The following is a 27209-nucleotide window of genomic DNA, read 5'->3' as shown; positions in this document are numbered from 1 at the left end:
TTAATTAACCAAAGGCCACCGGTATCGAGATGTAGATAAGGATTTCATCGCGTGGCAGGCTCGACCTTAATTTCACTGAAATCCCGTTCCCTTCCAGCAACATCTCTTCTTCCATACCTTCGAGTCTAATGACACTCGACTGGTTATTTTTAGCCTCTCCTTTCATCGTTTCGCCCGTGAAAATATGTCTCCTTTTATCCTCGATTACGATCAACGTCGACAGATCGAAGATCGTCGTTGCGATAAGACGCGGCGTCCTCCCTTTCGGTTCAATTCTCAGTTCATCTTTCTATTCAGGATTCGATGGTAATTCGCTATTCGAATTCGGGTAATTTGCCAAAGTTTCCGATGAAAAGGAACTCTCGTAACTTGTAAAACTTGCAAAACTCTCGTTCGTCCACGATGGACAGCGTAACAATTCGCGATTCTTGTAACATCGCGAATAAGCAAAGGATTACATTTTAGTGCGTTACTACGTAAGTACACCAGTCACACGAGGCGCATGTGCGACCTGCAAGCGTTTGTTTTCTTTCCTTTATAAGTGTGCGTTTGGCCGAGCGAGAACTGATTTTCCGTTGCTGACAATTAGACGAACGACCGTGATCGGTGCGCAATCAATTTTCTACGTTTCAGCCTCGAGGAGTCGAGCTGCGAGTCGCCACGCAGCCTGCCGTCGAATAAACCGGTGCTACTCTTTACGATTTCCACGAATTTACCTGGATTCGCGTTCTGAGAATTCGAGCGTCGAGCGATTGATAAACAGAAATCGAAGCTTCCGCGAGCATCTCGGTATCACTTCCTTTCTTAAAAAGGAAAGCAGAGCAAACGGAAGGTTAGCGTGCTGTTTCGCTTTATTTTCCAGGTTTTATTTATACGATCGAGCATCTCGGCAAATCGAATAAATCGTCTGCAGTTCGCGAGTTGCTATGACGAACATTCTTGTAAACGCGATCGAAACTTCTCCTACGGTCGGTGATGCAACAAGTTTGGATTTCCGATCGAACGCAGTTCAAACGGTATCAAGAGACACGTGTCGTCGAGGAATCGCTTCAATCGTTGGACCATCTCATTTCGTGATTTCACTTCGACGCCATTTTTCTTCCTAGATTATTCTAATCGACGTAAAGAATCTTAATCGCGTTTATGAAAAGACCGATGACGAATCGATCGTGCAGCCGAACAGCAAGAGGAACGGGAACGATGATCCTGGACGCGTCGCGTCTCGTCTTGCGGTGTCGAAAAATCGCCAGCCGAGTATCTGCGAAGCTACGGATGGGAGAGAATAAAAAGGCCTGGATCCAGCCTCGAGATCCTCGAACGAGAAGGAACGTGTGCACGAGAGCACCAGCACACCCCCTAAGTACGCATTCCGCCCGAAGGATCCGCATTTCGAGATCGATCCGCACGATTTCCTCGGTTATACGCGAACCTCCGCAATCTCGACGCGTTTCGCTTCTCTTCAGGTTCGAGTCCTCGATCGTCTAATCGAACTGGGTCAGAACGAATGCTTTTCTCTCTGTGGGAATTCTCGAATCGGCTTTGTACCGGGAGAAACACGCGAGGCCAACGACGCCGAGAAAAATTACCATATCTTTTTGCTTTCTTTTTTTCCGTTTCTTTTTTATTACGCCGCATTGTTAGTTTTATCGTCGATTTTTCGCCGCGTCTCCTTCCAGACGTCGAGTTATCGATACGAATCAAGCAAATCGAGCGCAGCTAATTCGATCGATATCTTTTCTTACGTAACATTCCAGTTTCTCCAAGTTGTCCTTTTCTCCGTTCGATGAAATAGCTTTCTAATTACGAATCGATAGATAGCTGAAAAAGATTCGCGTTCTGTTTCGCGAACGTAAAAAAAGCGATTCGATGAAAGCGGATAAGAATCCGAAAGCCTTCGGGCGCGAACGCAAAGGAGATTATGCACCGCATGCTGTACTTTTGCACGAGCAACTTTTTTTCTAGACATCGTGCACGTTTTCAACCTGCATGCTCGTATTTTTCTACTTCTGTCTGAAATTCGCATGCCCGTCGATTAATCGCCCACCATGACTCTCTACTCTCTGTTACGTCGCTCGCTACTCGATCCTCTCTAACTCCTCTCTTTTCGATCTAAATACTCTCAAACGAACCGATCGAATTTCCTCTAGGTTTACCGTCGATTTAAAAAAAAAAAAAAAAAAAAAAAAAAACAAGAAGCAACTAAAATATTCAGAATAACCTACAAATTACTCCAGTGAATAATCCAAAGATAAAAAATCGTCGATACCATTTTGTCTTTTTCCTTCGTGACGCGTTGTAATATTTACGAACAGAGGAAAAACGTCGATAATATTTATCGCGAAAAGTCATGTTCCAACTATAGCACTTGGCCTTTCGACCTAACCAACCCCCTTTTAATCCTACTACTGCGACCCCGAAGGGTAAAGAAGACCTTTCATCCGACAGAAAGAACCGGTGCTGCCCTTTAAACTTACCAGCTCGCAGCACCGCATACGGATGAACAGTTCCAAGCAGTTGCAAGCAGCTGCACGCTACGAACTGCGCCAAGAGACAGACTCTTCAGGCGGTGCCAATATTTTCCTTTCGCCCCGCGTGGGCCAGCACGGCGCGGCGTGGCAAAGATTCGAGATAAAGATCAAGAAGAAGCCAGAAGTAGAGGGTTAAACGAACCAAGTCGTAATCGGAATCGACGGTCGACCTCGAGGTTTCTTTTGCCGTTCCTTGCCAACTTTCCACCAATGACGAACGGCTAAGGGAGATCGTGATTCTTCTTTCTGCGCGTCACGAGGTTCAACGGCTTTACGTAAAATCGACTCGGGAACGGTAATGGCTCGCGACAGGAAACCTATCGCTGGAGTAATTTGCGGGTTACCGATTTATCGTGCATCGTAGAGGACAATTGCTTGTCTCGTTTCAATAAGCGTGAATTTCGGACAACGTAAGAATCGACGAAGAAGCTAACGATAGAATAGGGTGTTTTGAAAACGTTTAGAGTACAGCTTCTTACGATCTTTTGGTCAATAAAATTGTTTTGCTACAACGCTTTTGCAACACCCTGTGCAAGCAGTTAGTTTCTTGGATCACAGGTAGTCAAACCCCGAAACGCCGGTTTCAGACGCGTTTCGAAAACTGTTTCATCCACTACTCTGACCATCACTACCGTCACAATCACCCAACCACGATATCACCGTGTCACCACGACCACAAGAGTAGCACGTAGCACGCGAAACCCGTCCGTGCACGTGTACCGATGCGATCACGCACCCCACTCACCCCGTTCTCGTCCGCGTCTCTGCTTCTGTGTTACAGAGTTCCTGCCCTCCTCCACCTCCGTAGACCTGTCGGGCACGGACTCGGCCCTGTATCCGTTCGACCCGCAGCAGGAGAGCTACCAGGAGATCTGGTTACCGCCGACCAGTATGTACCCCTATTTTCTGTTCCCCGGGGCCGCGCGCACCTCGTACTACGACCACGAGAGCACGTACGACGTCCAGGAGCCGGGACAGAGGCGTCAGCACGGCCATCGTCATCAGCACGGCCGTCATCAGGAAGCACCGGAATTGCCTGGCAGGCCCGGTGTCCTCGTGGTCGAGACGTACGATCCTCGTGCCGATCACGAGAACCGGCAGGAGGCTCGTGCTGGTACCGACGACGAGCATCGGCCTCTGTACAGGCAGAAAGATACGGATGATCGTGAAATGGAGGGACCTGAGAGCTTCTATGATCGCGGCTCTTCTTCGTCTTCTTCTTCTTCTTCTTCTTCCTCTTCTTCTTCTTCTTTTTCTTCATCTTCTTCTTCTTCTTCCTCTTTTTCTTCTTCTTCTTCTTCTTCCACGTTGTCCAAGCATGATCGTGCCTCCAGCACAGTGCACCTGCAGCCAAGGCACTCCCAAAGCGAGCATGACGCGCACCTGCACCATCATCACCATCACCAGCACCACCAGCACCACCAGCACCACCCTGCACCACCCGCACCACCGTCCGCCGCGACGTCGTCTTCGTCTTCGTCGTCGTCGTCGTTGTCATCGTCGTCGTCGTCGTGGTCGAGTTATCCGTCACCGGCTCGTCCAACGCCTACCGTGGACGAGACAAAACGTATCGAGAGGCCTGACCTTGTGCAGCCGAAGAAATTCGCACCGAGACCCACCTACGAGCACCGGGCAATCTTCGATCGCGCCGACGACGACCTCGATGACGAGTTCAGGATCGGCGCGCTACCAGTCGACCGGCTCTTCGATCTCCGCGAGGCCTTCGAAGGGTTCGTCGACCAAGGTTCGTACACCGGTGTCAAGGTGCGCCAGACACCATCGATCGCGGCTCTTCGACTAATCGAGCGCCGTCATTCTCGCTATCGGACGCGAAAAGTACCAAGTCGCCTCTCTGCGTTCCAAACTCTCATTCCATTCGCTTTTCTCATCGAATATGCATTTCCTCATCGACGAGCTGTGAATCGCTCGAATTACTCTCGGTCCCCTTGAGCGACTTGTTATTTTTATCAACGGCACAGTTATTCGCGATGGTTCGAAGAGCTTCTGGTGCGTAGCGATTATCGAGATCGAATCGGCCCTTAATCGTGTCGGTCCGATTATTCTCCGAGCATTTTCAGCTGAACGGACCTACCGCTGCGTCGAATTTGCTTTCCCATCGCCAGCTTGCTGATCTTAAAAACAGTTACGACCATTTCGAATTTCCGGACGAGGCGATCAATCGCAGCAAGCTTCTTCGAGCAAAACCTACCTACTTTGTCATTTCCGCGTTAAAATACGCTTCTGTGCACAGACTAACGCGACGATCTCGCGAAGATTGTAACCGACTTTTTATTATTCCTCTAGTTACTTGGGCCGTCGCAGCGACGAAATCGAAAGGCTGTCGAACTAGAGAAGTCGGTCTCCTTTAATCTCGCGCCGCGCAGAAAATTCCTGAAAACGTTTGAGAAGCATTTTCTCCGAGTTTCACGTGCCGATATTCACGGATCGAAGAGAGTCCGCTTGGAGCTAGGTCGCTCGATTTCGTGCGATGAATAAGATTTCCGCGGCGGTAGTCGTACCCGATGGAAACGCGGTTAGAATCAAAGATCAGACGCGCGGACGCTTTCCTCCATGCTCCGTTACGTTTGCTCGTTTACAGTGAAGGTCATCTCGCATCCGGACAACTCGACCAGCTTCGAGGTGATCGAGTCGCAGCTCGAGAATCCGTTGATCGACACGGAACATCGTGATCTAGTGGACATGAAGCAGATACCTGTTCCCGTAGGACACAGTCATAAGACGCAGCATAAGAGGAACCAGACGGACGATCGTAATCGTGAGTATCTACCTTTTTCTTTTGCCATTGTACATTTACAGGGTGAGAAGATTAAAGTGCAAACACATTGATACCATAACGTGGTGTACAAATATTAGGTTGTTCCAAAAGCTTCCTTCGTTCTACGAGGAAATACATTTTTTGTTTTATATTGTTTCATTGAATTACGTTTGATCCATTTTGTTCTATTAAGATAAAGACCACAGCATTTGACAGATTAGGTTTCATGTTTGTACAAAGATGCGTCGTTGTAAAACACATGTTTGTAATAGACTTTTGTTTGTAAATAGACTTTTGGTGCCACTCTGATAATTTAATCCTGAAAAAAAAAATGATTTGGAAGTGGCAGGAAAATTGGACGATACGCGGCGGCGGACTGTGTTACTTTCGTGTCGCTCTATGCATCTCGAGCGACGATTTTCTAAAACAAATCTAAACGATTCTAACGTTTCGAGCAGAAATGCTCGATTCCTAAAAATCCACTTTAATCAGACTCGAAGTACGTATGAAAGCACGTTCTAATTAAAACGCGGGAAACAAGCGTATCTCAGAGGAAAGGAAAGCTTCCGCCGGGTGGCAATTGAACTTCCGCAGACGCGAGGCTTATCGGCGATTTATTTCGCTCCCATCTCGAGTCGACCCTACGACGAGATACGTGGATTCCGGCCGAAAAGTTACGTCGGCTCGTCGGGATTAAAGTTCGAAATCCGGCGACTCGGGAAATAATATGAGTAGATAGGAGGGAAACGGGAGGGAAATGAGGGGACTCGGAGGCGAAATTAAATTAAAGTTTCACGGTGATAAGTCTGGTAGAGAGCGGAGATGCTGCGGCGATATTCCGCGTCCGATCGATTTCGCGGCCAACTTTCACGCCGGCGAGCAAGAGAAAAATTTACGAGGTCTCGTTACTACGTTCCGAACGAGTTTGTACCGCGAAATTCGCCGGATAATTTTGCCTGTGCGCCCGTCCAGGGCTCGTCTCGACGTTGAAATTGCCGACGTAAGAGGGGAAGCGCGTCGACGGCGAGTTGAAAAGACGGCTTCAGCCGCTGCGAAACGGATACATATTTTCCCGGAGACCGTCTCGTAACTCGTGCAACTTGATGGATGGACGAGTTGCGCCACGTTAACAAGAAGAAAACTATGGTCAGCATAATTCCACCGGCAAATACGCGCCGTTTTAGCGGCTGTAAATTCTCGCGGACTCGTGAAAAATGCACAACCTGCAATTTTTTCAGAAACGTATTCGTGTACCGGCTAAACCAATCTTTCGGGTGTTTAATGAGAAGCTAAAACAGCTTTATCAACGTTTAAATTTCTCCGAGTGACGTTATTAAATACCACGAAATATGGTTCGTTTTATTTGAAACTTTAAACTACACATTTGCTACCGTGCGTCTGAAATAAAAATTTTTAAGGCGGCTACTGCCTAAGCGTTGGATCTCGCGTTGTTTTTCGTTTGGTTCGAGTCAGGTCAGGTCCGTTGGAAGCGCGAGAAAAAATCAACAGCAAGGAAGACGGATGTGAGTGATCGCGGGGACAGAAAGCCGGAGGGTGGGTGGTAAGCGCGAACTATAACGCATCGAGAATTGATTGCATCCGGATCGAACGGCGAGTAATTATCCTTGGTTATCCTTTAATCCAGCGATTACCCGCGTATCGATGTTCCGTCGGGTGATTGATTCGAACGAAACGGCCACTCCTACGCTCCGACGAGCAACGCGAGGCGATCGTGTCTCGCTGTTCAGCGATCCGTTCGGAAGAAACGCGGATGATGGATTTCTCGGCCGAAAAATCGATTCTGAAAAGCGCGACATCGAAACCAGGTAATTGTTCGTCGTTGTATCCATCTTACCGGTCCTATGATATTTCCACGGTTTCGTTACGTTAGTTTTCATACTCTCCGCAATACTGGAGCTGTCCATGAGATCATTTAAACGCTTTACGTACAAACAGGATGTCACGAAGCTTCTTTTTCGTGTCTGTCGAGGTTATTAGATGTACGAACAGAGGAACGCGTGGATAAATTGTAAAGTAGAAAATATATTTTAACACAAAAGTGTACAAGTAGGAATATAATTTGAGCTAGTCCCGATCCGCACGCTAGCAGTGAAGCACCCTATAACTGAAAGTCATCGTCGTCTGTCTACTGTCTATGGTTTACCTTCGTCCCAGTCTATTGTCTGTACGTTGTCGATGGCTTCAGTGCTTGAGAAAACTAAAAGGACCAAATGTAGAGTTTTCTTGGAAGTGGCGACCGCTTCGACAGTGTCCAATGTTGCGAGGCCAGGATCAAACACAATTAGTCGATATTCGTGACAAGTAACAGGAATGGATTCGGTACGACGTCTCGTAGTTACACGTAGGAATATACACGTTGCAGCCTTTCGAGAGAAATAGTATGGGTGTGAAAATAAGCAACACAAATTATCGATTCGTGTATCACTCGTGTATTGGTCTCGTTAAGGTAGGATAGAGCAGTCTTAGAGTGGCTGTATCTGCTCATCGGGCCGATGAAAATCATCGTGTTCTCGAACGATGTAGGTAGGATTGGAAATTCGTGTAGATGTAATCAAGCCGGCTTTCACCTTGGCGAGGAACAAACGCGCATTTCCCGCCATTCGTCGCGTTCTAATTAAAATTCGTTCGGCCGCTTATTCGGCCGTGTTTCTCCGTGGACCGGGCGGTACGCGGCGCTTAACGAGTCGCTATTTTCTGCCGGTTCGAAAGTCGAATCCTCGACGGACCTGAGCGCCGCTGCAATTTCGCATTCATATATTCAATTTCGGTGGAGCGGCCTGCCGGGACCGGAAACTCGTTTCGACGTTCGAGCGAGGATCTTGCGAGCAGTCGAGGCTCCATTCGAAAAATCGGACCGATAAATTTCTCCTCTGTTCCCTTCCTTTTCTTCCGCGGAGAAAAAAAAGTAGAGGGAAAAGATAGCATCCTGACGGTGGAATTTGCAAAGAATCGAAATACACTCGTTGCATAGTCAGCCGGTGATCGATCGATTCGATCCATCGAAATGCGTCACGTCAGGGTGAAAGTTAAGCGGTCGATCGAGGGCGTTGGAAATTTGATATAAAGGCGGACTTATCCGCAGAGATTGCCTTCGAAATGGGAAAGAAAGTTTCGTCGGTTTGCTCCATTATCTTGATGGAACTTTATCGGATATTCTTTGGTTCATCGGATAACTGCTTTTCGTCGGATCGATGCTGCATCTTCGAAACTTCTCGTTTCTTGTTCGCGCAACGTTATGGCTTTGCATGCTTGCTAAATCTTGAAAGAATATCGATCATCTTGAGTGAACCTGTGTCAACGTCATCGTTTAATAATCCATACTCCGTGACGTCGACTTGAGTCGGGGCACCGAAACGTTCTTCTACTCGATTAGGCGTAACATCGGAAACGAGCGTTTCGCATTCAGCGCTTACAGCGACGCTACAACCCAGTTGTTCGCGAGGAAAGCTTCAATCTGTTTCGCAGGTCTCAGGAAACAGGCGCTTTCGCGAAAACTTCTCTCGCTCTCGAAGCTCGCGAAGGCAGTCGACTATTACTCGATTAGCTTTCAGAACGGGACAGATCCGCGTTCGCGCTAATTACGCGGTCAAAAGCGGCAGCACGCTTTGAGATTTAGCGCTCGATATCGACAGGGTGAAAGCGATTTCGTGTATTTTTCTCCGCGGTTCGTTCCCTCCGCCTCTCGTTCGCTGAAGAGTGACAAGAGAAGAAAAAGAGAAATACAGGGGGAGAAAGAGGTGGGCGCAAAATCGTTGCTCGTTATCGGTGGAGTTAAACAAACGGGTCACCGTAATTATAACTCACAGCGGTGCGCGCATCTAGGTCCGGGCATGCGCCCGCCTCCGCGCACCTGCGAGCACGTTCGAGTGTGCTCGTCAAAAGTGCGCCCCTATCGATTTCGGATATATAAAGTAAAATCCGACCGCGAACGTGCCGTATGCCCTACATTTTTCCTTTTCCCGCGAAAACGCGAGGATTCGGTACGCGCTACGAAACAATCTTTCTCCGGCCTCGTTCGCTGAAACGATCGTTCCTTGGCCAGCGACGAAATTGCATTTCCAGTATCGTACGTTTCAAACGAGATACGAACATGCGTTTGCTTGTTCGGAAGATATTCAAGCTACTGTAAGTCGTGGCTGGTAGTATGCGCAAGTTAAATAGAATCCTTTGATGCAACGTAATTAGGAAAGTATTCATCGTGTTACTCAACAAGTCTAGTTACATTAGGTGTCCAAGCACGTCGCGTCGCCTTGCAAGCCCTTAATCGGTTTACTTAATCGAACTTGCTGGTGCATCGTGGACCTACAAGTTGTTCGCAAGTCTCTTGGAGCTAGGTCAAGGTAGTTCCTAAGAACACCACCATAGTAACCATAGAGCGTGTAAGCCCGTGTTAGATGATAAGGGCAAAAGTAAACGGTTGTTCGTCGATGATAAAGTAACTAGAGAGCGGAAAATAGTTTCATCCGAAATCGTTCGATTCGACATTTTTATACCTATTTTCATTCTCGTTTGGGAAACAACAGCACGAGCTCGGTTGTCGGTAATTAACGCTTGTACATCTTCGTACGTCGTTCCACCAGTCGAAACGAACGAATCTCGTCGGTCATCGAGCCAGGAAAATTCGGAGAACGCGTGGCTCGAGTTATCCCGAGTTTCGTCATTCGAAACGATAATTATCCGTTTCGGAGTGTTTCGTGTTTCCACTGGGATTCGACGTTCGCTCGTCTGCAGATGCGCGTCTTCCTCTCCGCTTGCTATTTCATTTAATTAACAGGAAAGTGGGTTGAGTGTAGTCGCGTTTGAATGATCGTTGCGCCCATCTATATACGCAATAATAACGATAATAATCCAAAGCTTGGACGCTTTTAATAACACTCGTCCCAGGAAATCCTTGCTGCCCTCGCGTTCGCTGGTAGGTCAGACGCGTGACGAATTAGGTTAGTGGCAAAACGACGTCGTGTCGAAATCCCTTGTCGATCACTTATTTACTAATTCAAATACGATACCTATATTCCGGGAAGATTTTTCAACGTGTAAACGTCATATGTTTGATAAATTACTATTTACGTCATGGCTGATCGATATTCTCCTCTCTATCGTCATCCGAGGGTAGGTACTTCGCGTCTCGATTCTCTCTCGTTTCTCCCTCTAAACAATCGATTCCTTGCGGAGAATATTCGTTCTGTCATTTGCTTCAGTTGCGTAACAGTCGCTCAAACACGGTTTCCAATTCGTACGTTTCGTGCACACAGCGACGAGAAACGTCTGGAAGAAAAGGAACGAAACGCAACAGCAGAAGGTACGATCTCGACTTTTACTCGCAATTTCGTTCCCCTCCTCGTCCTTCTGCTCGTTATTTGTATACTCGCCGTTTAATCGTGTCGCGTGTGCACAACGAGGCCAACCGCAAAAACGCTGGTTCGAAATTGCTGTCAAATAATTTTTAGCTCTCGTAGAGAAAGCACAGTTTGTTTTTCATTTGTCCGCGAGGGTGGCGTGTTTGGTTGGCGTCGCCCGATCGATTAGCTCGATCGATCGTATATTTGCAAAGCCCGTCCGGTTCGTTATAAATTTCAACCAATACTTTTGCTTACTTGGAAATTTGTTTTATCCCGCGGCGCCCCACCTTTCAACGTAGCGTTTTTCCCCGCAAAGTACCCGACGTCGAGCAGTCGCGTCGACCGCTTAATTATCCAATTAACTTCAAACATACGAAACGCGATTACAATCGTCGAGAGCCGTCGGCTAGCGACCGTTTTGACGCTTTTTCGCGCTTTCCCCCCGTATTTTATCGGCTATTAGCGGCGCGCTAATTAGTCCACCGTCACGATATATCACGTTACAATCCCGCGTAAACGCAAACAGACGCGACAACGCGTCGCAAGATACACAGAATCAGCGATACGGAAGCATCGATCCCCGCGATTTCCTACTACGAGGATTTCACGCTTCGTCGATTCCTCCATTCCACGAATTCTTCTTCTTTCGCTACCTCTCGAACCTGAATTCCCGCTCGACGCTTCACAGCGACGCGAATTAGGAAAATGGTACACGGTCTTCCTGGTCCTCGAGTCTCATCCGTTCCACAAACCCCACCCTCTCCTACCAGAGAACAATTCCGTGGCTCGGTTTTCGCGGTTATTTAGCCACGATACTCGCAAGTATGTCGAAACAGACGAGCCTAAACTCTCAGACGTATCGTCTGGAAATTCCTAACCACGGAATTTCAACGAAAGCCGAACGATGCCGGTATCGAACGAGTCTGTCGCGTCTCGATCCTCCGGTTTCCGACCAAACTCTCCAAGACTCTTTTCCTCGCGTATATATTTCACCGTGGCCCGAATCGACGGCGAACAATCGCCGAACGAACGCGGTCGTTTTTATCCGTGATGGAGACCGATTTGCCTCGCTCGCGAGTTCTAACGAGGCTCGTCGAGTTTCCAGGCTGGTGTGCAGCTGCGTCACCGGAAAGGTTCGGCGGCTGCTTCAGGACGGATATACCCTGACGGGAGGGCGGGTCGCGGCATCGATCTCTCCAGCAGCCAGACGGACACCGGTTCCAATTACCGCCGTTTCGAATTGGCTGTGTTTCTCCGACCAACTAGAGGAATCTGCTCGCGATCGAGTCAAGGCACCGCCCAGCCCGCGTTCTCCGAACTTCCCGCGATTGATATTCCTGCGCCACTCGACGACCTCGTGTCTCCTTCTTCTCGCTCCAGCTATCGCGCGTCTCTCGGTCAGGAAACTGGTTGCCGAGTTGGTCGAGGAGAATGGTTTTTGTCGACAACGGTAACGATGATTTTAATTGGACGATGCTGCGTGACGTTTCGTGAACGCCTCGGAAACAATTAAGGGGAATTTATGCGGAGGGCGTAACAGATCGGACGTTAATTGGACGTTTCTACCATAGTGATTCAGCGACGATCATTGGAATCATGGAATTTTGCTCGTGGGATAACGCTGACGATGATAACAACAACGAAAGACGAGAATCAAACTTGTCAATCTAAGTAGAATTATCTTCTACGTCACTCGGGTCTCTGACGACACCAGATACCGTTCTTTTCTTGTCGAACAAGAATCGATAGAATCTTTAAGGCGGCGTAACTTCGGACAACTTTATTTAGGGAGGACGATCGGTGCCATCGATTCAAGGACACCGGTGGTATCCGCCTACCTCATAACGCGAGCCATCCGCTCCAAAACTGCGGGAATATCAATAGAGGGAATCCACCGTGGTGGATAGAGTAAGAGAACATGTTTCCACGACGCTGCCGGCGCCAGGCATCCCGAATGAATTTATTCGGCGACCTTAGCTCGAGAGCGGAATTTTCAATGCGCTCTGTACTCTTATTGGCACTGATATATTCGAGAAACTTTTATTCGGGATCGTAAATTATCGGAATATTGCTACCAAAGTCCCGCTTTGAATCAGACTTCGCTTTAGCGTATACGAAGCAAGAGATTGCGTTAAGGAGTCGTTTTATCGATAACGATCCCGACAACTTTTTCTCCAAACTAACTTTCAACGATATCCTCGATAAGAATATACGATAAAGATAAGTTGGACGCTCTTGTTTACCATATATTTTTCGACTAATTTCTCTTGGTCCTTCGGTTGTCAAGACCATCAACAAGCGAGTTTCTTTGACAACAGTTTCGCAACGAGTTCGTCCGCTTCGTTCACCGCGAGTGGAACGGATCGAAGCTATTCGCGAAATCGACTTGGCCCGTGGAAACGATTCAACGATTCTGTTACGCGAGCGTATTCAACAACGACGTTTCCTATCGTACCAGAATTTACGCCTAGCCTTCGATGCTACGAAGATATCGGTTGACGAAAGCGAAGGGAAGTTGCGCGGATCGGCGACTCCTCGCAAATTACTCCGCCGCTTAAAGTTACTCGCTCGCTTTTGCTCGTCACGACGACGAGTTCCCCTTTCGATTTCTTTCAGCAAGTCGGCCGAGTCGAGAAGTTATTTATCGTTGCGGCTCTTTCATCGACGATACAGAATACAACAGCTTCGACGCTATAGAATCGTTTTGTAATTTTATAGGAAACTTGCAGATTCGCAAAGAGGTCTCAGAGGTATCGAACGAAATGTCCGTTCGGCCAATCGACAAGCTCGAAACTTCTCGAGCAGACAACGACGATCGAAGTTGGGTGGAAGGTTAGAGAGGGAGCACCCATCGTAACGAAGATTTGGAGGGCGGCGATTAAAGCGATCAGGGTAGGAAGAAACAGAAAGACGTCGGCCGGTCGTTTGTCTTAATAAAGTGCGTCGAAGGCACGCTGTTCGAAACGGCTGACTTATGGCTAGTCATCCGAGTAGGCTGCGCCCCTCTTACGACCCGTTTCTAGTGGTTTTTCGCTGCGGTAGGAAGGTAGAGACTGGCGTTCCACCGATATTCAGAAGGGTTCTTCGAGTCCCAAGGTCGTTAACCCTGCCTACCAAGTCCATCAATCGAACAAGGGTGGCTGGTTAACGATGCCAAGCATTCGTCATCGGGTGGATCCTATCTCGGCCACCCTCGAAGTTACCTCGTTTCATGCTCCTTTCAACTCCTTTACCTTGTCCCGAGTGGTTTCTCTTCGATGGCCTCGGATAACCGTCGTACTTTGGATATTTATCGCCGATTAGAGGGGCAAATTGGGATAAATGAAAAATTTTCTCCAGCCTGCGTGGACTAACAGGATTCGTAACATTTTTACTTTCGTGTTTAACAGGGAAAATTAACGACAGTTTACACGCGAAAGGAATTTCCTATTCCACGACGTCCGCTTTATTCATCGTCTTTTTGATCTTACTTCATTAATAAGCGCTGCTCGAGCCTTGTAAATTCCAGTTTCGCTCGGCAAAATCAAGTAGCGCGGCCGATGTTATTTGCATAAATAAACAATTATTCTCGACGATTATTTTTAAGTGACAAGTGTACCCAGGATAAATATCGGCCGATAAATATTCAAGATTCGCTGTGAGGGGCCGTCTTTTTTTCCGGACAGGCAAACCGGTCACCTAATGATTTATCATTTGCCTTCGCTAGCCACCTGGAAGCTTGGTTTATATCTCGCCGCATTTTTCCTTGCCACGCTACATGCAGAAGCCTTTTTATCGAAAGAGAACTTGCAAGTTCGTAGACCTTAAATCATAAGCTCCGTCGCTTTAGGACGCATAAGCAGATTCGGTTAAGTTTAACGCAACATATGAACATAAGTTCGCCGCCCTGCTAAAGCTCTCTCTAAACTAGCTAAACATACGTTCCGCTTTCTACGCTCCTCGTGAACTGCGAGCTCTTGCCACACGCTATTCTCCCTTAAGAAGAGACTCGACGTATACATAAACCCTTGGAACCACCAGTTAGCCATGCTAACATTTGTCCCTGTTCCCAGGATCTTTAACTCGCAAACATAACACTCGTATTCGCCCACGAAATCCTGTCAATCTCTCTCACCACGTTCTGTACAACGTGTTTCGATCCTACTTTTCCACAGAGACGTCCGTGGTGTTACCATCCGCCTCGTCGGATCTGGACAAGATCCAGCAGCCGGTCAAGGTCGTGCTTTCCAGCACTTGTCACCACGCGTACAATGCTTGCAGGTGAGTTAAACAAATATTATCCACTCTTAATCTTAATCTTTAAACGCCAAATCTGTATTCTCATATTGTTTCTGACATTTCGAAATTTTCTCGAACCTGACGGTTTCGGTTTGACGATTCGTTAAACGCTCTTTTCGCTGGTAGCTGTGATTTTCTCGGAATTCTTTAACAAAAGTGGCATTAGTCTGCGATAGTTGTTTTTAAGAAGCTTCGAATCTGTTAAGTCTGTGAATTCTCGTTGCAGGAACGATCCAGAGTGCAAGGTATTGATGGAACCGGTGCTGAACCATTGCGACTCGACGAGTTGCGCGAGGAACGAGTGTATGGAAGCGTTGCAGAATTTCTACAAATCCGCGAATCACAAGCACTCGGTAGAGATCGCGTTCTGTCTGTGCAGGTGAGTCGTAAGAGACGCGAGGCCGACCATCGAAATCGCAGAATATGCGAAAGTTGGATCGACGACGAAACGAGGCGTGCACGAAAAATAGAAAATTCGACCGGTAGCAAAATCGTTTCTTGTCCGATCGTGCGATAGTTATCGAAATAACGAGATAAAAAAATTCTATAAATCCACGATACGCAACCCGTGTGAAAATCGTTTTCCGCTCGCAGCGGCTTCGGTAGAGAGAATATTCCGGTGTACTCGCAAATCGATGTCTGTCGACGATAAAAAAACGAACGAAACAATAAAAAAAAAGGGGGTGGGAGAAGGTTGAGCCGGCCACTTGTCGGGGCCCACGGGATTTTATGAATTTGCATGCGATCCGTGTTATTTATATTTATTAAAACAAAAATATTCTTGAACGATTCGAGTGGATTGTTTCGTAGGGGTCAGGTGGCAGATAGAGCGGAAGAAATTGTTATATCGTATTCGTGGATGGCATTCACGGAAAAGAGCAGAAACCTCCTATTTGGAACGGTATCGAATTAATCGCGGAAACAATTAACCCGGCGGGTATCACAGGCGGAAGATAAATTCGGCCGCTAATTAATTTCGTGCTTGATTAATGAAGGATCGAATAACCACAGCCGGCGAAGATATTCCACAATCGTGGTCACCGCGCTGATCGCGATGAGTCAACCAACGATGATGCAACGAATATGCAACGAGTATGCAACGATCATCGACATACGTGGCTATCTTTAAATGAGATCGTGCTCTTCCATGGCGAAATGAAATCCGCGAGAATTTAAAGGATTATTCGAACGAGCGAGACGAAGGGATGGCTGGTAACGCGACTCGGCCGGATACGACTCAATTAAGACCGCTTGTCTTTGTACATTTGCCGTAATCCTGAGTAAACTCACGGCAAAAGTGATAGGGAAAGACAAAGGTGGGTCAGAGGAGAGCATAGCCTCGTACAAAGAACCGTCGTTGCGCTGGAAATACTCGGAGTTCTGCATCTCTAATCCCTTCGCGCGAACGGCAACCAGTCGGGGCTTCTTTTCGAAGGAAACTCCTTTAACTTTTAAGTGGCTTTTGCCCACGAAACAATGCAGAAACTTTCTATCCGTCTTTCAGGTTTTTTCTTCCACCACTTTTTTTTTCACTCCAACTTTTCCCGTACGCCGTATTCATTGTCCCGGCCACCGTTTCTTTGTCTAACCGCCCCGAAACACGAGATATCGGTATCATCTCGGGATTTATTAATATTTGACGACTCTCGTTGTACCCGGACTTTGCCGTGTCTTTGACAAATTGGAACTCGTATTCTCCAGCTGCTATCCTAAGATGCAACGATTAATTTAGCACTATGGGGGCGGTTGCTTGCGAGATATCCGAGGAAAATTCAAAGGATCGTCGAACGATCGTTCGTTTGATCAGCTGGTTTAATTTTTGATCGATCGAATGCCTCGGGATTAGGCAAAATATTAGAACATCCTATAGTTTCGCCCGGGGTATTGATAAAACGTAAAAATTGATAGAAGAAAGAGAGCACGGGCGACGTACGTGGATGAGAAAAGAATCGAACGACACGAGAGAGCAAAGGGAAGGGAAAGTCTCGAGGTCGAATAAAATACGTGGCGGTCTCGTTTAATGCTCGTTGAGCAATACCCACCTTGCGGTGCCTGGGAATTTCTCCCTTAAAACTTGCTGGAGCCCTTGGGAAGGTAGATGGAGATCTCTTACTCTCTGGGTAGACTCCAGGACGGTGCTCTGTGATGCGGTAAATCGTTTCGTCTTCCCTTTGTTTCCGCAATCTGACCACACTGACGAATCGAATCGCTCGTTTTAAAACCAAATATCTTCCCATTATCCGCGCTATCTTAATAATCCTTTCGACAATCTATCGTCTAATCGTGAATTTCGATCTTCAGAAATACGTGTATCGATATCGTTCGACAAAACGGTCGCGAACAAATGTAATAAATAAAATAAGAATAAGGTTTTTTTTTCTTTTTTGCAGAAAAACAGACGGCAAGAAGGACGAGTGCATGATCGCGCAGGAAAAGATGTACCCTGCGTGCGCGCAACGTACCGAGGGCGATTTGCCGACCTGTCACAGTTTGGCAGAAGCCTGCAAGGAACACGAGGCATGCAAGTACGTTTGAAATATCGGAACAGCCTAATTAACAATGTAATATCGATTACGAGATCGCTTATAATATCGTCGTATAAAATTAATACAGCATCGTTGAAGGTTCAGGAAAGAAGGTTAATAACGCTTAATCCAAGAAAAATGAATCTCTCCATTTTCACGGTGAACATCGTAATCTCATAGTTGAAAGACGAAAGAGGCAAGAGAAACGAGATTAATCGAGGCTGTATTAAGATCGCAAAAATTAATCGGCCCCGTGGACAACAATGGCGGGACAATTTTGTCTGGCGCTTATCGCGAACAGCAACGGCTAGATTGTATCGTCGGTCTGGATAAACCGGACCTTTTGATTAAACGCTTCGAATCCTTTTTTCTCGCGTTGGCCAACTCCCGAGTGGAAGGGATGGCCGTTTCAATTTGAAAGTTAAATTGCGAGTCAACGAGACGCGGCTTGATCCAGTCTTGCCACGTAATGAAACACTTCATTATTAAGAAAAAGACGTTCGTCCAGCCGCACTGCAATTACGATAACCGTCGGATCCGCTCGGAATTCGACACGATGCGAGGTCAGCTGAAAAAGCTGAAGCTATTTATCGCCAGTCGATTAACGGAGTGTAATTAAAATCCGGCCGTTGATTAATTCGATTGAAAATTTTGAATTGGAAAGGAATCGTGAACTGCCCCTGCGAGCGTTTATGCGAACGCAAATATTCATGGCGGATCGATTTCGATCGACCGGCGGTTGGATCGCGCGACAATTGAATTACAGCGTACATATATCGTAGAGGCATTTTAATTGATTTATTATCACACCGTGATACGAATTCGTTTTTATCGCGTCGAATATTCTTTAATCGTTTGATGCATTATGCAACAATTTTTATAACGAGGTGCCGCGTTCTATCGAAAAGACGAGTCGTAATCGAACAAATAAATTACGGCGATTATCCTGATTTTATCGTATACAATTGCTCGAATAACAATCCATGAATCATCACAATTATATGTATTATTAATAGCTTCCGTATGCAGAAAACATTCGACGAGCCTATAATCGAGCAAACTCGATGAAACCATCTCGTGCATAACGCTCTACGTCCTATAAACACACACGCGCATATCCTAACAGAACCGCGATTATCCTGAAAACAATTTAGAAAGCAGGTCAAAGTCCCGCGCAAAAATGCGGAAATCCTATTGGGCCGTTGACATGTTTACAAACTCTGACCGAATAATTTCGATTTCAATTTTGGCCGAGCGACAAAGGGACAGAGAGAGAGAGAGAGAGCTGCTGCTCGTCCTCGAAACGTCAGTCTTCGTCGGAAGTTCGTGACGAGCGCTTTGATGATACTGGTCGTTTAGATGCTCGCGAGTAGTTCACGGCGTAACCTAATTACTACGTTGCGTAGAGCGAGGTTGGAGTACTACGAGCAAAACTGCGCGGTGGACAGCGTAACGAAGAAGTGTGCCGGTCCAACGGCAGAATGCAGGAAAGCGATGCTGGGAATACTTGGCACGGAACTACGATCGAACTGCGCGTGCAAGGGCACGGAGCTCACGCAACTTTACGATTGCTTGGGCTGGCAGAGACTCCTCTGGGTGAACCCTTGCGTGGGTGAGTACCTAAAAAAAAATCCAACCTTTAACATTTTATCAGTTGGTCGTTGATAAAATATTACGCGTGCTTCGAGAAAAATTTGTTCGCAAAGCACGAACTTTCTCGTATTTTCGTTTTTACAGTGTTTCCAAGTTAGACGAGTTTATTTATGACAGATAGCCTATGCGTAAATATAGCGCCTTTACGTAGGCGTTCGATAGAAAGAATAACAAGAGTCGTGGGACGCGCGTTTCGACGTAATCGACCCTTTTCGATCGACAAAAATGTTCACGCGATACCATAAGCGAAAGAAGATGAAAGAGAGCGACTGTTTCGTCGCAGATACAATTCCCTCGATGCTCTAAGCGGCGGACGATGTCCGTTCTCCGGGGAAAAAACTTGAAGCAGGCCGTGTCTTTCCCGCGATAAAATCATCCGACGGGATTAAACATTTGCCCAAAAGAACGGTGAAACGTTCGAGACAATACGATGTGCCAGTCCGTACGGTGATTAATATCTGAGACGATTAATATCTGAGCGATGACAGAGCCGATTCCTTTGCGCACGCTCATCTTATTTTTATCATCCGCCCTGGCCCCCGGCTAAATATGTAATTCGGCCGTTTATTGGAAAACGTGATGAATGGCTTTAGTCTCTAACTCTCTCGGCGTTCTGTGTTCGGATACACCTCGATTCTACGAATATCATAAATTATTTTTTAAACAAGATTTATTGCCTTTTTTACAAGGGAGCAAACGGCAAAGAAAGTACGAAATGGAAGAAAGATAGGACGAGTCAATAGAGCTACGGGAACTCGTGTCTTATCCAAGTTCCAGACCGGAGCATAAAGACGTTCATCTGTAGCGATCGTCTAGCGATCGCCAGGGTTCATTGAGATCGCGGAATTGCTATTACATTGAACGAAAGAACGTACGGACGAGCGAAACGGGACTTTTATCGATCTTACATCTGTTACCGCGAATCGCGTTGCAAAACTCGATGGTAGCCGGCATTCAGCCGACAGATAAGTCATTTAGATATGAAGAAATTGCGCTTGCTGCTCGATCGAGAAGTGCATCGCCTGTATACGTGTGTACGCGCGTGTGTGTGTATGTGTGTGTCGGCGTTAACTGCATCGACCAGCTCGATCGTCTTTCGTCGATTCCCGATAGGAAATGTAGGTCAAACAGCAGGGTTTGATGGCCTCCTTTCGCCTGGCCGATAAACACGTTAGATGCAAATTAACCTGGACCATCCTGCTATGGTGTGAATTTATTTACCAACCCGTTAGCTGAAACGTACGATTCGATCGATTCGACGATCGTTCGTTTCATTTTTTCCGGTGTTAAGGGATAGATGTGTTCATCCTAGAGAGCCAAAGTAATTCTAAAAGATTTTTGAAGCAATCATAGATAGTGGAGAGAAGGCACTAAGACGAAGTTGCCGATGGTTTCAGTCGAATCTCAGAAAGATTATCACGCGAGGAGGAAACATCATCATTACCCGAGGACCACGACAACGACGGTCTCATCGACTACCAAGTCACCGGTTAGCACGACGACGGTTACCATGGTGGAGCAAGTGGAAGATAATAAAATACCGGAAGTGACGAGATGGACGACCACAGAACCTACAGAAACTTGGGAAATCACCACCACCAGCAGTACCACCATAAGTACCACTCCTAGCACTACTACCACAACTACCACGCCACCTCGTAAGTGTCCATTAGCTGTTAATAATAATCTTGTCTATCTGCAAATTTTCTTCCCTTTTCAAGTCGTAAACAATTACATCAATTGGTCTTCGAATTGACAACTTAAATAGAGTCAAGTGCGCGACGACAAGGGGCAATTACTCACGCGGGGATTGGCAAATCGGTGAAGTAAAAGAAGCAAAGTATTGAAATCTCGGAGAAAGAAAGTCGACGAAGGAAAAGAGCGATGCGTGAGCGCGGTATTTCTCGAATGGGAAAAGCGCAGCTCCTTTGATCGTTCGAACCGGACGGGAGAGATTCTGTTCAGGACACACGAGGAATTTTCGTTTCGTTGCCGCGAAAGCCCGTGCGTCGAATGTTACAAAGCGAATCGATGGGGTGGGAGGGCTTGAAACGGGCTAAAAGAAAGATTCGAAACGGGGAATGGGTGTGGCGACGGTTAGGGGTTGAGACGAGGGCGGGAACTGGGGAAAGAAGACAGGAAAACAGTTTGCCGGGTAACGTGTAGCACACGTCTGAACGTTCGTCTCTTTATAGGCTTCTGTGTGGTTCAAAGGCCGAGGCAAAGTCACCAATACATAAGGGAGGGCGAAGGCAAGAGGGTGAGTTGGACGATCTGCAAGGTATTTTCGCGAGCGACCGGGCGAAAAGCGTTCTCGGCCGGCTGGCAGATTCGAGAAACACGGGCTACGATTTGGAAACCAATCGAAAGTTCAGGAAGATTAGAGCAGCGAAAAATGCTGGCGGTTGAAACGGAATTTTTCTTTAAATACAGGATAACTGTGGCATGGAGTACGTTGAAATTCGAATGCCGTTTTACTCGCTCGATAAATAATTTGGCTGTGTTTCGCGCAAATTTCCCGCCGGTTTGGCTGCGATTATTAAAAGCGAACAATGTTACAAGTATGTATTGTGCGACGTTGGTGACTTTAATCGCGTACGCGACGATGTAACATAAACGGAAATTCAGAAATTTGATACTCTCGCAGCGCTTAGGGGAAACACGAGGGAAAGCTTTTAATTGGCGAGAAAGTAAAGAAACGCGAGCGGAAATGATAAACAAGCTTTTAACACTGTTTCGTGCAATGTAAAAATGCGAACCATTGAATACGCGAATACGAGTATTGCCGGCGAAAAGAGACGAAGATCTTTTTTTCACCATGCGGGGTTCATTATCTCGTCGATCGATGTCGGTGAATTAACAACAATGTCGAATGGTGACTGGAAATTTTAATTCCGAGTATCGCGATTAACGTCGACGATAATTAATATTCAACGTACGCTGTTTTCAAGCCGGGCCATTCATCTTTAAAACGAAATACCATGTATCTTGATTATCGTGTTCCATTAAAATTATCGATTTCGAAATAATGACACAGCCGGTAAACTGACCGGATCTAACATTCGACTGATCTTGGGACTTTTCCCCTCAAATTTAATCTTCAGAAATTACAGTAAATTCAAACGAGACAAAAAGGAAACATTCGTAGGTCATACTCGATAGCGGATTTTACATTTCCGCATATTTAGAAACGGCAATGTTTTAACGTGTCTTGTTTATACATCTGCCTGGACTTTGATCCTTTTTCTCTTTAACTAAAAACGAGTCGTAGCCAAATCGATTCAATGCAACTCGTCCATGTCTCTCGAAGAAGATTTAGACCAAAGCTATACTCTTTGAACTGCGAACCAACCAGTCGTATACCTGATCCGTGTAGCTGTATCGCGAGGACGAGCCGGAATGTTCCGAGCTGTGTCAGTGCGGCGAGGGTGAAGTTTTGATCTGCAACACGATCTGCGTGGACTCGTCGCCCTGCAAGACGGACTTTGCATTTTACAATCACGAAGCACCGGCGTATCAGGCGCATCGCGGACCCTGTCTTTGCTATAGCGGTCGTTTCATATGCATGCGGCCCTCACCAGGTGAATGTTTTTCATTTATAATAATTTATTTCAGTACACAGGAAATATCAAATTCGCATAAAAGACAGATAATAGCAATCGTATCTAAAAGCACAAACGGGTATAGCAAAAGAACAACAAAAAGACGAACGGCAACCTGACCCAAACGATAATCTAAACGAAATAATTCAAATATTTTTTCACCGATTTAACGAGAAACTTAGTTGCAACTCAAGTTGATGAAACGAAAATACTTTTTGTACTATAGATCGTTTGCCTGGTCTTTAGATATTAAAAATGTTAAATGCTACCGTGGCTCCGTGATAATATCTTTCCATAATTTTTCTCTACAGACGCTTATTCTATACCGCACGGAGTTTTCATGTTCCTGGGCTACAGCGAAAAGGACGAGAGCTTATTGCGACGACACAATAACCTCACCGTCCTGGACGCAGTGTCGTCCCTCGATAACTTCATGAGAGAAGAAGTTAATAACCAGGTAAAACACCTCACCTTATTATCCATCATTCTTACTAAAAACGTCTCGTACCGTCGGTTGACCTACTCTCTCTGTGTCTTCCACTTCTTGAAATCAAAATTCTATCGCGTTCCGCAAACCTAGAGGATCTGTTTCAAACCGGTTCGTCCGAATGGTAGACCGAACGAATTTTAAGCCGAAACGGCGACGTCCTCTCTCGACTGTGCGAGGTATTCACGCGGGGCTGAGAAAAATCTCGAGAGGCGGCAAGGCAGACGGATCGGGAATATAAAGCGCACACGGCTGGGCGAAACTTAATAATGCGAGATAGCGTTGGATGACGTCGAGACATATCTCGTATTCCTTTTTTCCGTTTTATTTGCAGACAGTATGCACGCTGTTCCTGTACAACGCGACCCGAGAAAACGTGATTGCAGTGGCGCGTCTCGGGACTGACAATCCACCCTTAAATAGCAGTCAAGCTCAAAGTCTGCAGCATCTTTTGCGCGTCAAGGTGAGTAAATTGCAAATAGCAACGACTCTCTCTCTCTCTCTCTCTCTCTTTCTCTCTCCCCTCGTCCCGTGAATTCGCATCAATTCTGATCTTATTTGCCGGCAAATCCGTACTCCCCCGACTTTCAGCCTAGTTGACTGGCCCTAGCTCGTAACTTTATTGCCACCCCTAGCTTTTCACTAGTCTGCCTCTCTGTTTGGCCACTCGTCAACCGTTTATACGTAACGCGTTATTGAATTAGCCGCGAGGCACGCCTTGGTCGTCCGACAACTTTATCTCCAACTTCGGGACCGCCCCTTGGGCTTTACTGTTTGCTCCAACATTTTACCGGTTTGGACAACCAGGATATTTTCTTTGGAGTTGTCGAGCATAGAATCGATGCGAATAAATCGAAGGACAAAGATTTGGGCAAGAAATTAGCGACATAATATGTGAGTCGACAGTAGGATGGCACGCTCGCAATTGGCTCGAGAAAAGCTTTGTAGGCCCGTTCGTTACGCTCTCGAGATTTCTTAGTGGCGTTTAAACTACAGACTTCAAGATCACGGTCCCTGGTCGTGACTCATCATCGTGCAGAAAATACAAAAAGAAAGAGACAGGAGAAAGAAAAAAAACGGTGGCAAGAAGGAATCGCGTGCGCAGCGTATATTCGGTTCGCGACGAAAGGGCTGATTTCGTGTTTGCGCGACCGCGTGCGTGCCACGCGCAGGAAGTGCGTGCAGTATATCCGAGGGGCGATATCAAACTTTACAGAACTTTTCATTTCTCTCGCTCGCGCTCTCTCTGTCCACTGCCGATTCGCTCGTAAAACTCGCGACCTCTCGAGGGGAAACGAACCAGACTACCGAACACCCCTTTCGTAGGGGGATTATCGCGATTAATTAGCCGGTACGCCATCCTTAATTTCCCCGAAATTTATCCATATCTCCCTCCTCCGTATCTGATTTTCCGACTCGGTGATTTCCAACCGCGCAAAAATTGTTTTCGCTCGATATGAAAATTTCGTCGCCACGCCGAACGTTCCTTTTTTTTTTCGAGTCGAGAGTTAGATCTGGCGATTCCATTTGGTATAAAAAACTGCCGCTACCAAAAGCTAGTTACCACTTTTGATTAAAGAGAATAAGTTCGAATTTGGGAAAACTGGACGCGAGAGCAGAACGATAATCGAACAAGCGATGCTAATTACGAAAGCAGATTCGTTGCAGCGGCGCGACATTTCCTTCGGTCCCAGGCTTTTTTCTACTCCAGTCGAGGGCGTGCATTGAAAAGGCAATTAAAACGCGACACGATTTCGTTAGGCAGCGTCGCGGAGTCCACGCGTGCTCACGCGCCTTCTCGATCGATAAATTGTTTAGCGAATAACACCGGCGACCGTTCACGGAAATCGTAAATAAGCGCGTCGAGTGGTACCGCGATGTAGCGGATAACGAGCGAACCGATAAAAAGGAAAAATATATGCGTGAAAAATTGATACGCTTGCCGGATACTTCGGCGCGCCAAACGGTAAGCCACGTTTACATCGAACTTCTATCCGTGAAAAATATCCACGCGGGTCTTCCTCGGAACAAAAGCGATCGAAAAAGCTATTCGATACTTCGCGCGCGAATTCACGATGCAATTTGAAGAGCGACTTCATCAGCCGAGAAAATATTCAATTACGGTTACCCTTGAAAAAGTGGTTCTTACTTTCGACAAAAAGTTGTTTGGCGAATCGTCCGCGAAATCGACTTCGACGCGTGTTTATATCGCCAGTGTCATTTTTTCCGCACTGCCTGTATTTTTCAGTGAAAAATCGTCTAGGGCCAAGCGCGGAGAGCGTACTTGTATCGATAGGGTTGCGCTGCAGGCCAAGCGGCAACGTCGAGCATTTTGCGTCGGTCATACGAGCTCCCGCGGCAATTTCCAATTTACGATTAAGCGCCGGTCGATTTGCAATTTGATGGAGGGATCGCGGATTTGAATTGGCGCGCTCTGCCCTGTCTCGTTCGGCGCCATCCACCCCCCTATTTTTCCCCTCCAGGTCTTTTCCCTTGTTTCGCTCTTTAACGTTCTAAGCCGTCCTCGATTGGCAAGCCATAGCACCCGTGCAAAGGAAAATTACGCGGATCGACTCGCAAACACAGAGCCGCGTCGCGAGAATTTCGCGGTCCGGCGAGCATCGCGCGAAAACGTAATTTGCACGCTGCAGATTAACGATTGCCGCTCCATTATCCCTGTTTGCCTCGGTCTTCGATTGGAATTCGTGTCATTGATAAATAATAGCACACCGATAGGCTGGACGATCGCGTGAACGCGACGAATCCTCTGCCGATCGAGCTACCGCGAAGCTGGGACGTGCGACACGAGACAAACCTTGGAAACGAGAAAACCTGCGACGATAACGGGGCAAATTGGCGCTGTTAACGGCGTTCATTAACGTGCTCTTTAATTAAGTCGACGAATAAGGAGGCAAAGTTCCGACGCATGAAAATTAAATGGAATGGAGCGTGATAGATCGGTGGCGGGGCTGGTTTTCCGAATTTCCAGGGGGATCGAGCCGCGTTCTAGATGCGGCTGAGCCGGAAATTAGAGGAGCGTATTTTGGCCACACGTTGGAGGGGGTCGATTTCCTGGAAAGTGACCTATGGAAGAGAAATCAGGGGATGGAGGCTGGTTCGGTTTCTTTCTACCTCGTAATTGAACATACGATCGCAAAGGGAGCGAAACGAGTTCCAATTGAATTCACGATATATCGGCTCCAATGATCCGTTTTAATCAAATAGCTTGGCCGGATATCGCGTTATTGTTCGATTCGCGAGGCAGAAACGCGCGGACCACGCACTTCACCGCTTGTCCGTGTGTATGTGTGTGTGTGTTTTTTTTTCACGGATCCGCGGAAATGGTCGAACGAGCTTCTCGAGCGCAAAACGATTCGAAGCGAGTCTCGAATTTTATTGAATTCCGAGGAATTCGACGGTTTATTTGTTTCGGCGAGCTACGATGGGAAAAAGGGGGGGTATGTGAAAAAAATTATCTCTCGTGACACGTGGGTGGTCCGAGTTTCCGGTTGAGGGTGTGACTAGACTGTTATAATTAGTTTCAGCGAGTTGACTACAGTCGGATCTAGGATAGTCGTTACATCGTGACGATTCGAGCGACGCGACGCCCGTTTGAAATCTTTAATTAAGGCTAGTCGGTGCTGGTCTCCGGCCAAATAAGTGCGATTAAAAAAGCGAATATCACCGACGGCGATTTTTAATGTTTTTCCTAAGCTTGCTACGTGCCGCGAATTCCCCTCGTTTCGCTTCCGGACGGAACGAAATTGTTCGAAGGGCGTAAAAACTGGCAGACGCACCAATCACCAGACTACGCCGAGCGATCCGGCCACGAACACTTTTTATCATTCTCGATGGCCACTTTCCAAGTTTTTACACGGTCACAGATCGACGCAAATCGACGAGATTTCCTCAAAGAAAAATTCCCTATGAGTATCGATTACGTTCAACGTCGATGACCCTCGACGTTTTTGTAAAAAAATCATCCGACGAACGTAGAAGA

General features: G+C 46.9%; 1 protein-coding gene across 1 annotated transcript in view; it reads left to right on the top strand.

Moving 5' to 3' along the window:
* Positions 1-27209, top strand: part of LOC126869254 (uncharacterized) — a 221037-nt gene that overhangs the window by 170972 nt on the left and 22856 nt on the right. The window contains exons 6-16 of the mRNA XM_050625527.1: positions 3310-4272; positions 5128-5304; positions 14819-14924; positions 15169-15321; positions 17333-17467; positions 18874-19079; positions 20518-20778; positions 21316-21380; positions 22497-22701; positions 23034-23179; positions 23544-23672. Coding sequence (XP_050481484.1) covers positions 3310-4272; positions 5128-5304; positions 14819-14924; positions 15169-15321; positions 17333-17467; positions 18874-19079; positions 20518-20778; positions 21316-21380; positions 22497-22701; positions 23034-23179; positions 23544-23672 — 2546 coding nt within the window. The remainder of the gene's footprint in view (positions 1-3309; positions 4273-5127; positions 5305-14818; positions 14925-15168; positions 15322-17332; positions 17468-18873; positions 19080-20517; positions 20779-21315; positions 21381-22496; positions 22702-23033; positions 23180-23543; positions 23673-27209) is intronic.

Source organism: Bombus huntii, chromosome 9 (genome assembly GCF_024542735.1).
Source record: "Bombus huntii isolate Logan2020A chromosome 9, iyBomHunt1.1, whole genome shotgun sequence".
In the NCBI taxonomy this organism is placed as follows: domain Eukaryota; kingdom Metazoa; phylum Arthropoda; class Insecta; order Hymenoptera; family Apidae; genus Bombus; species Bombus huntii.
This window is presented reverse-complemented; position numbering and strand designations above follow the sequence as displayed.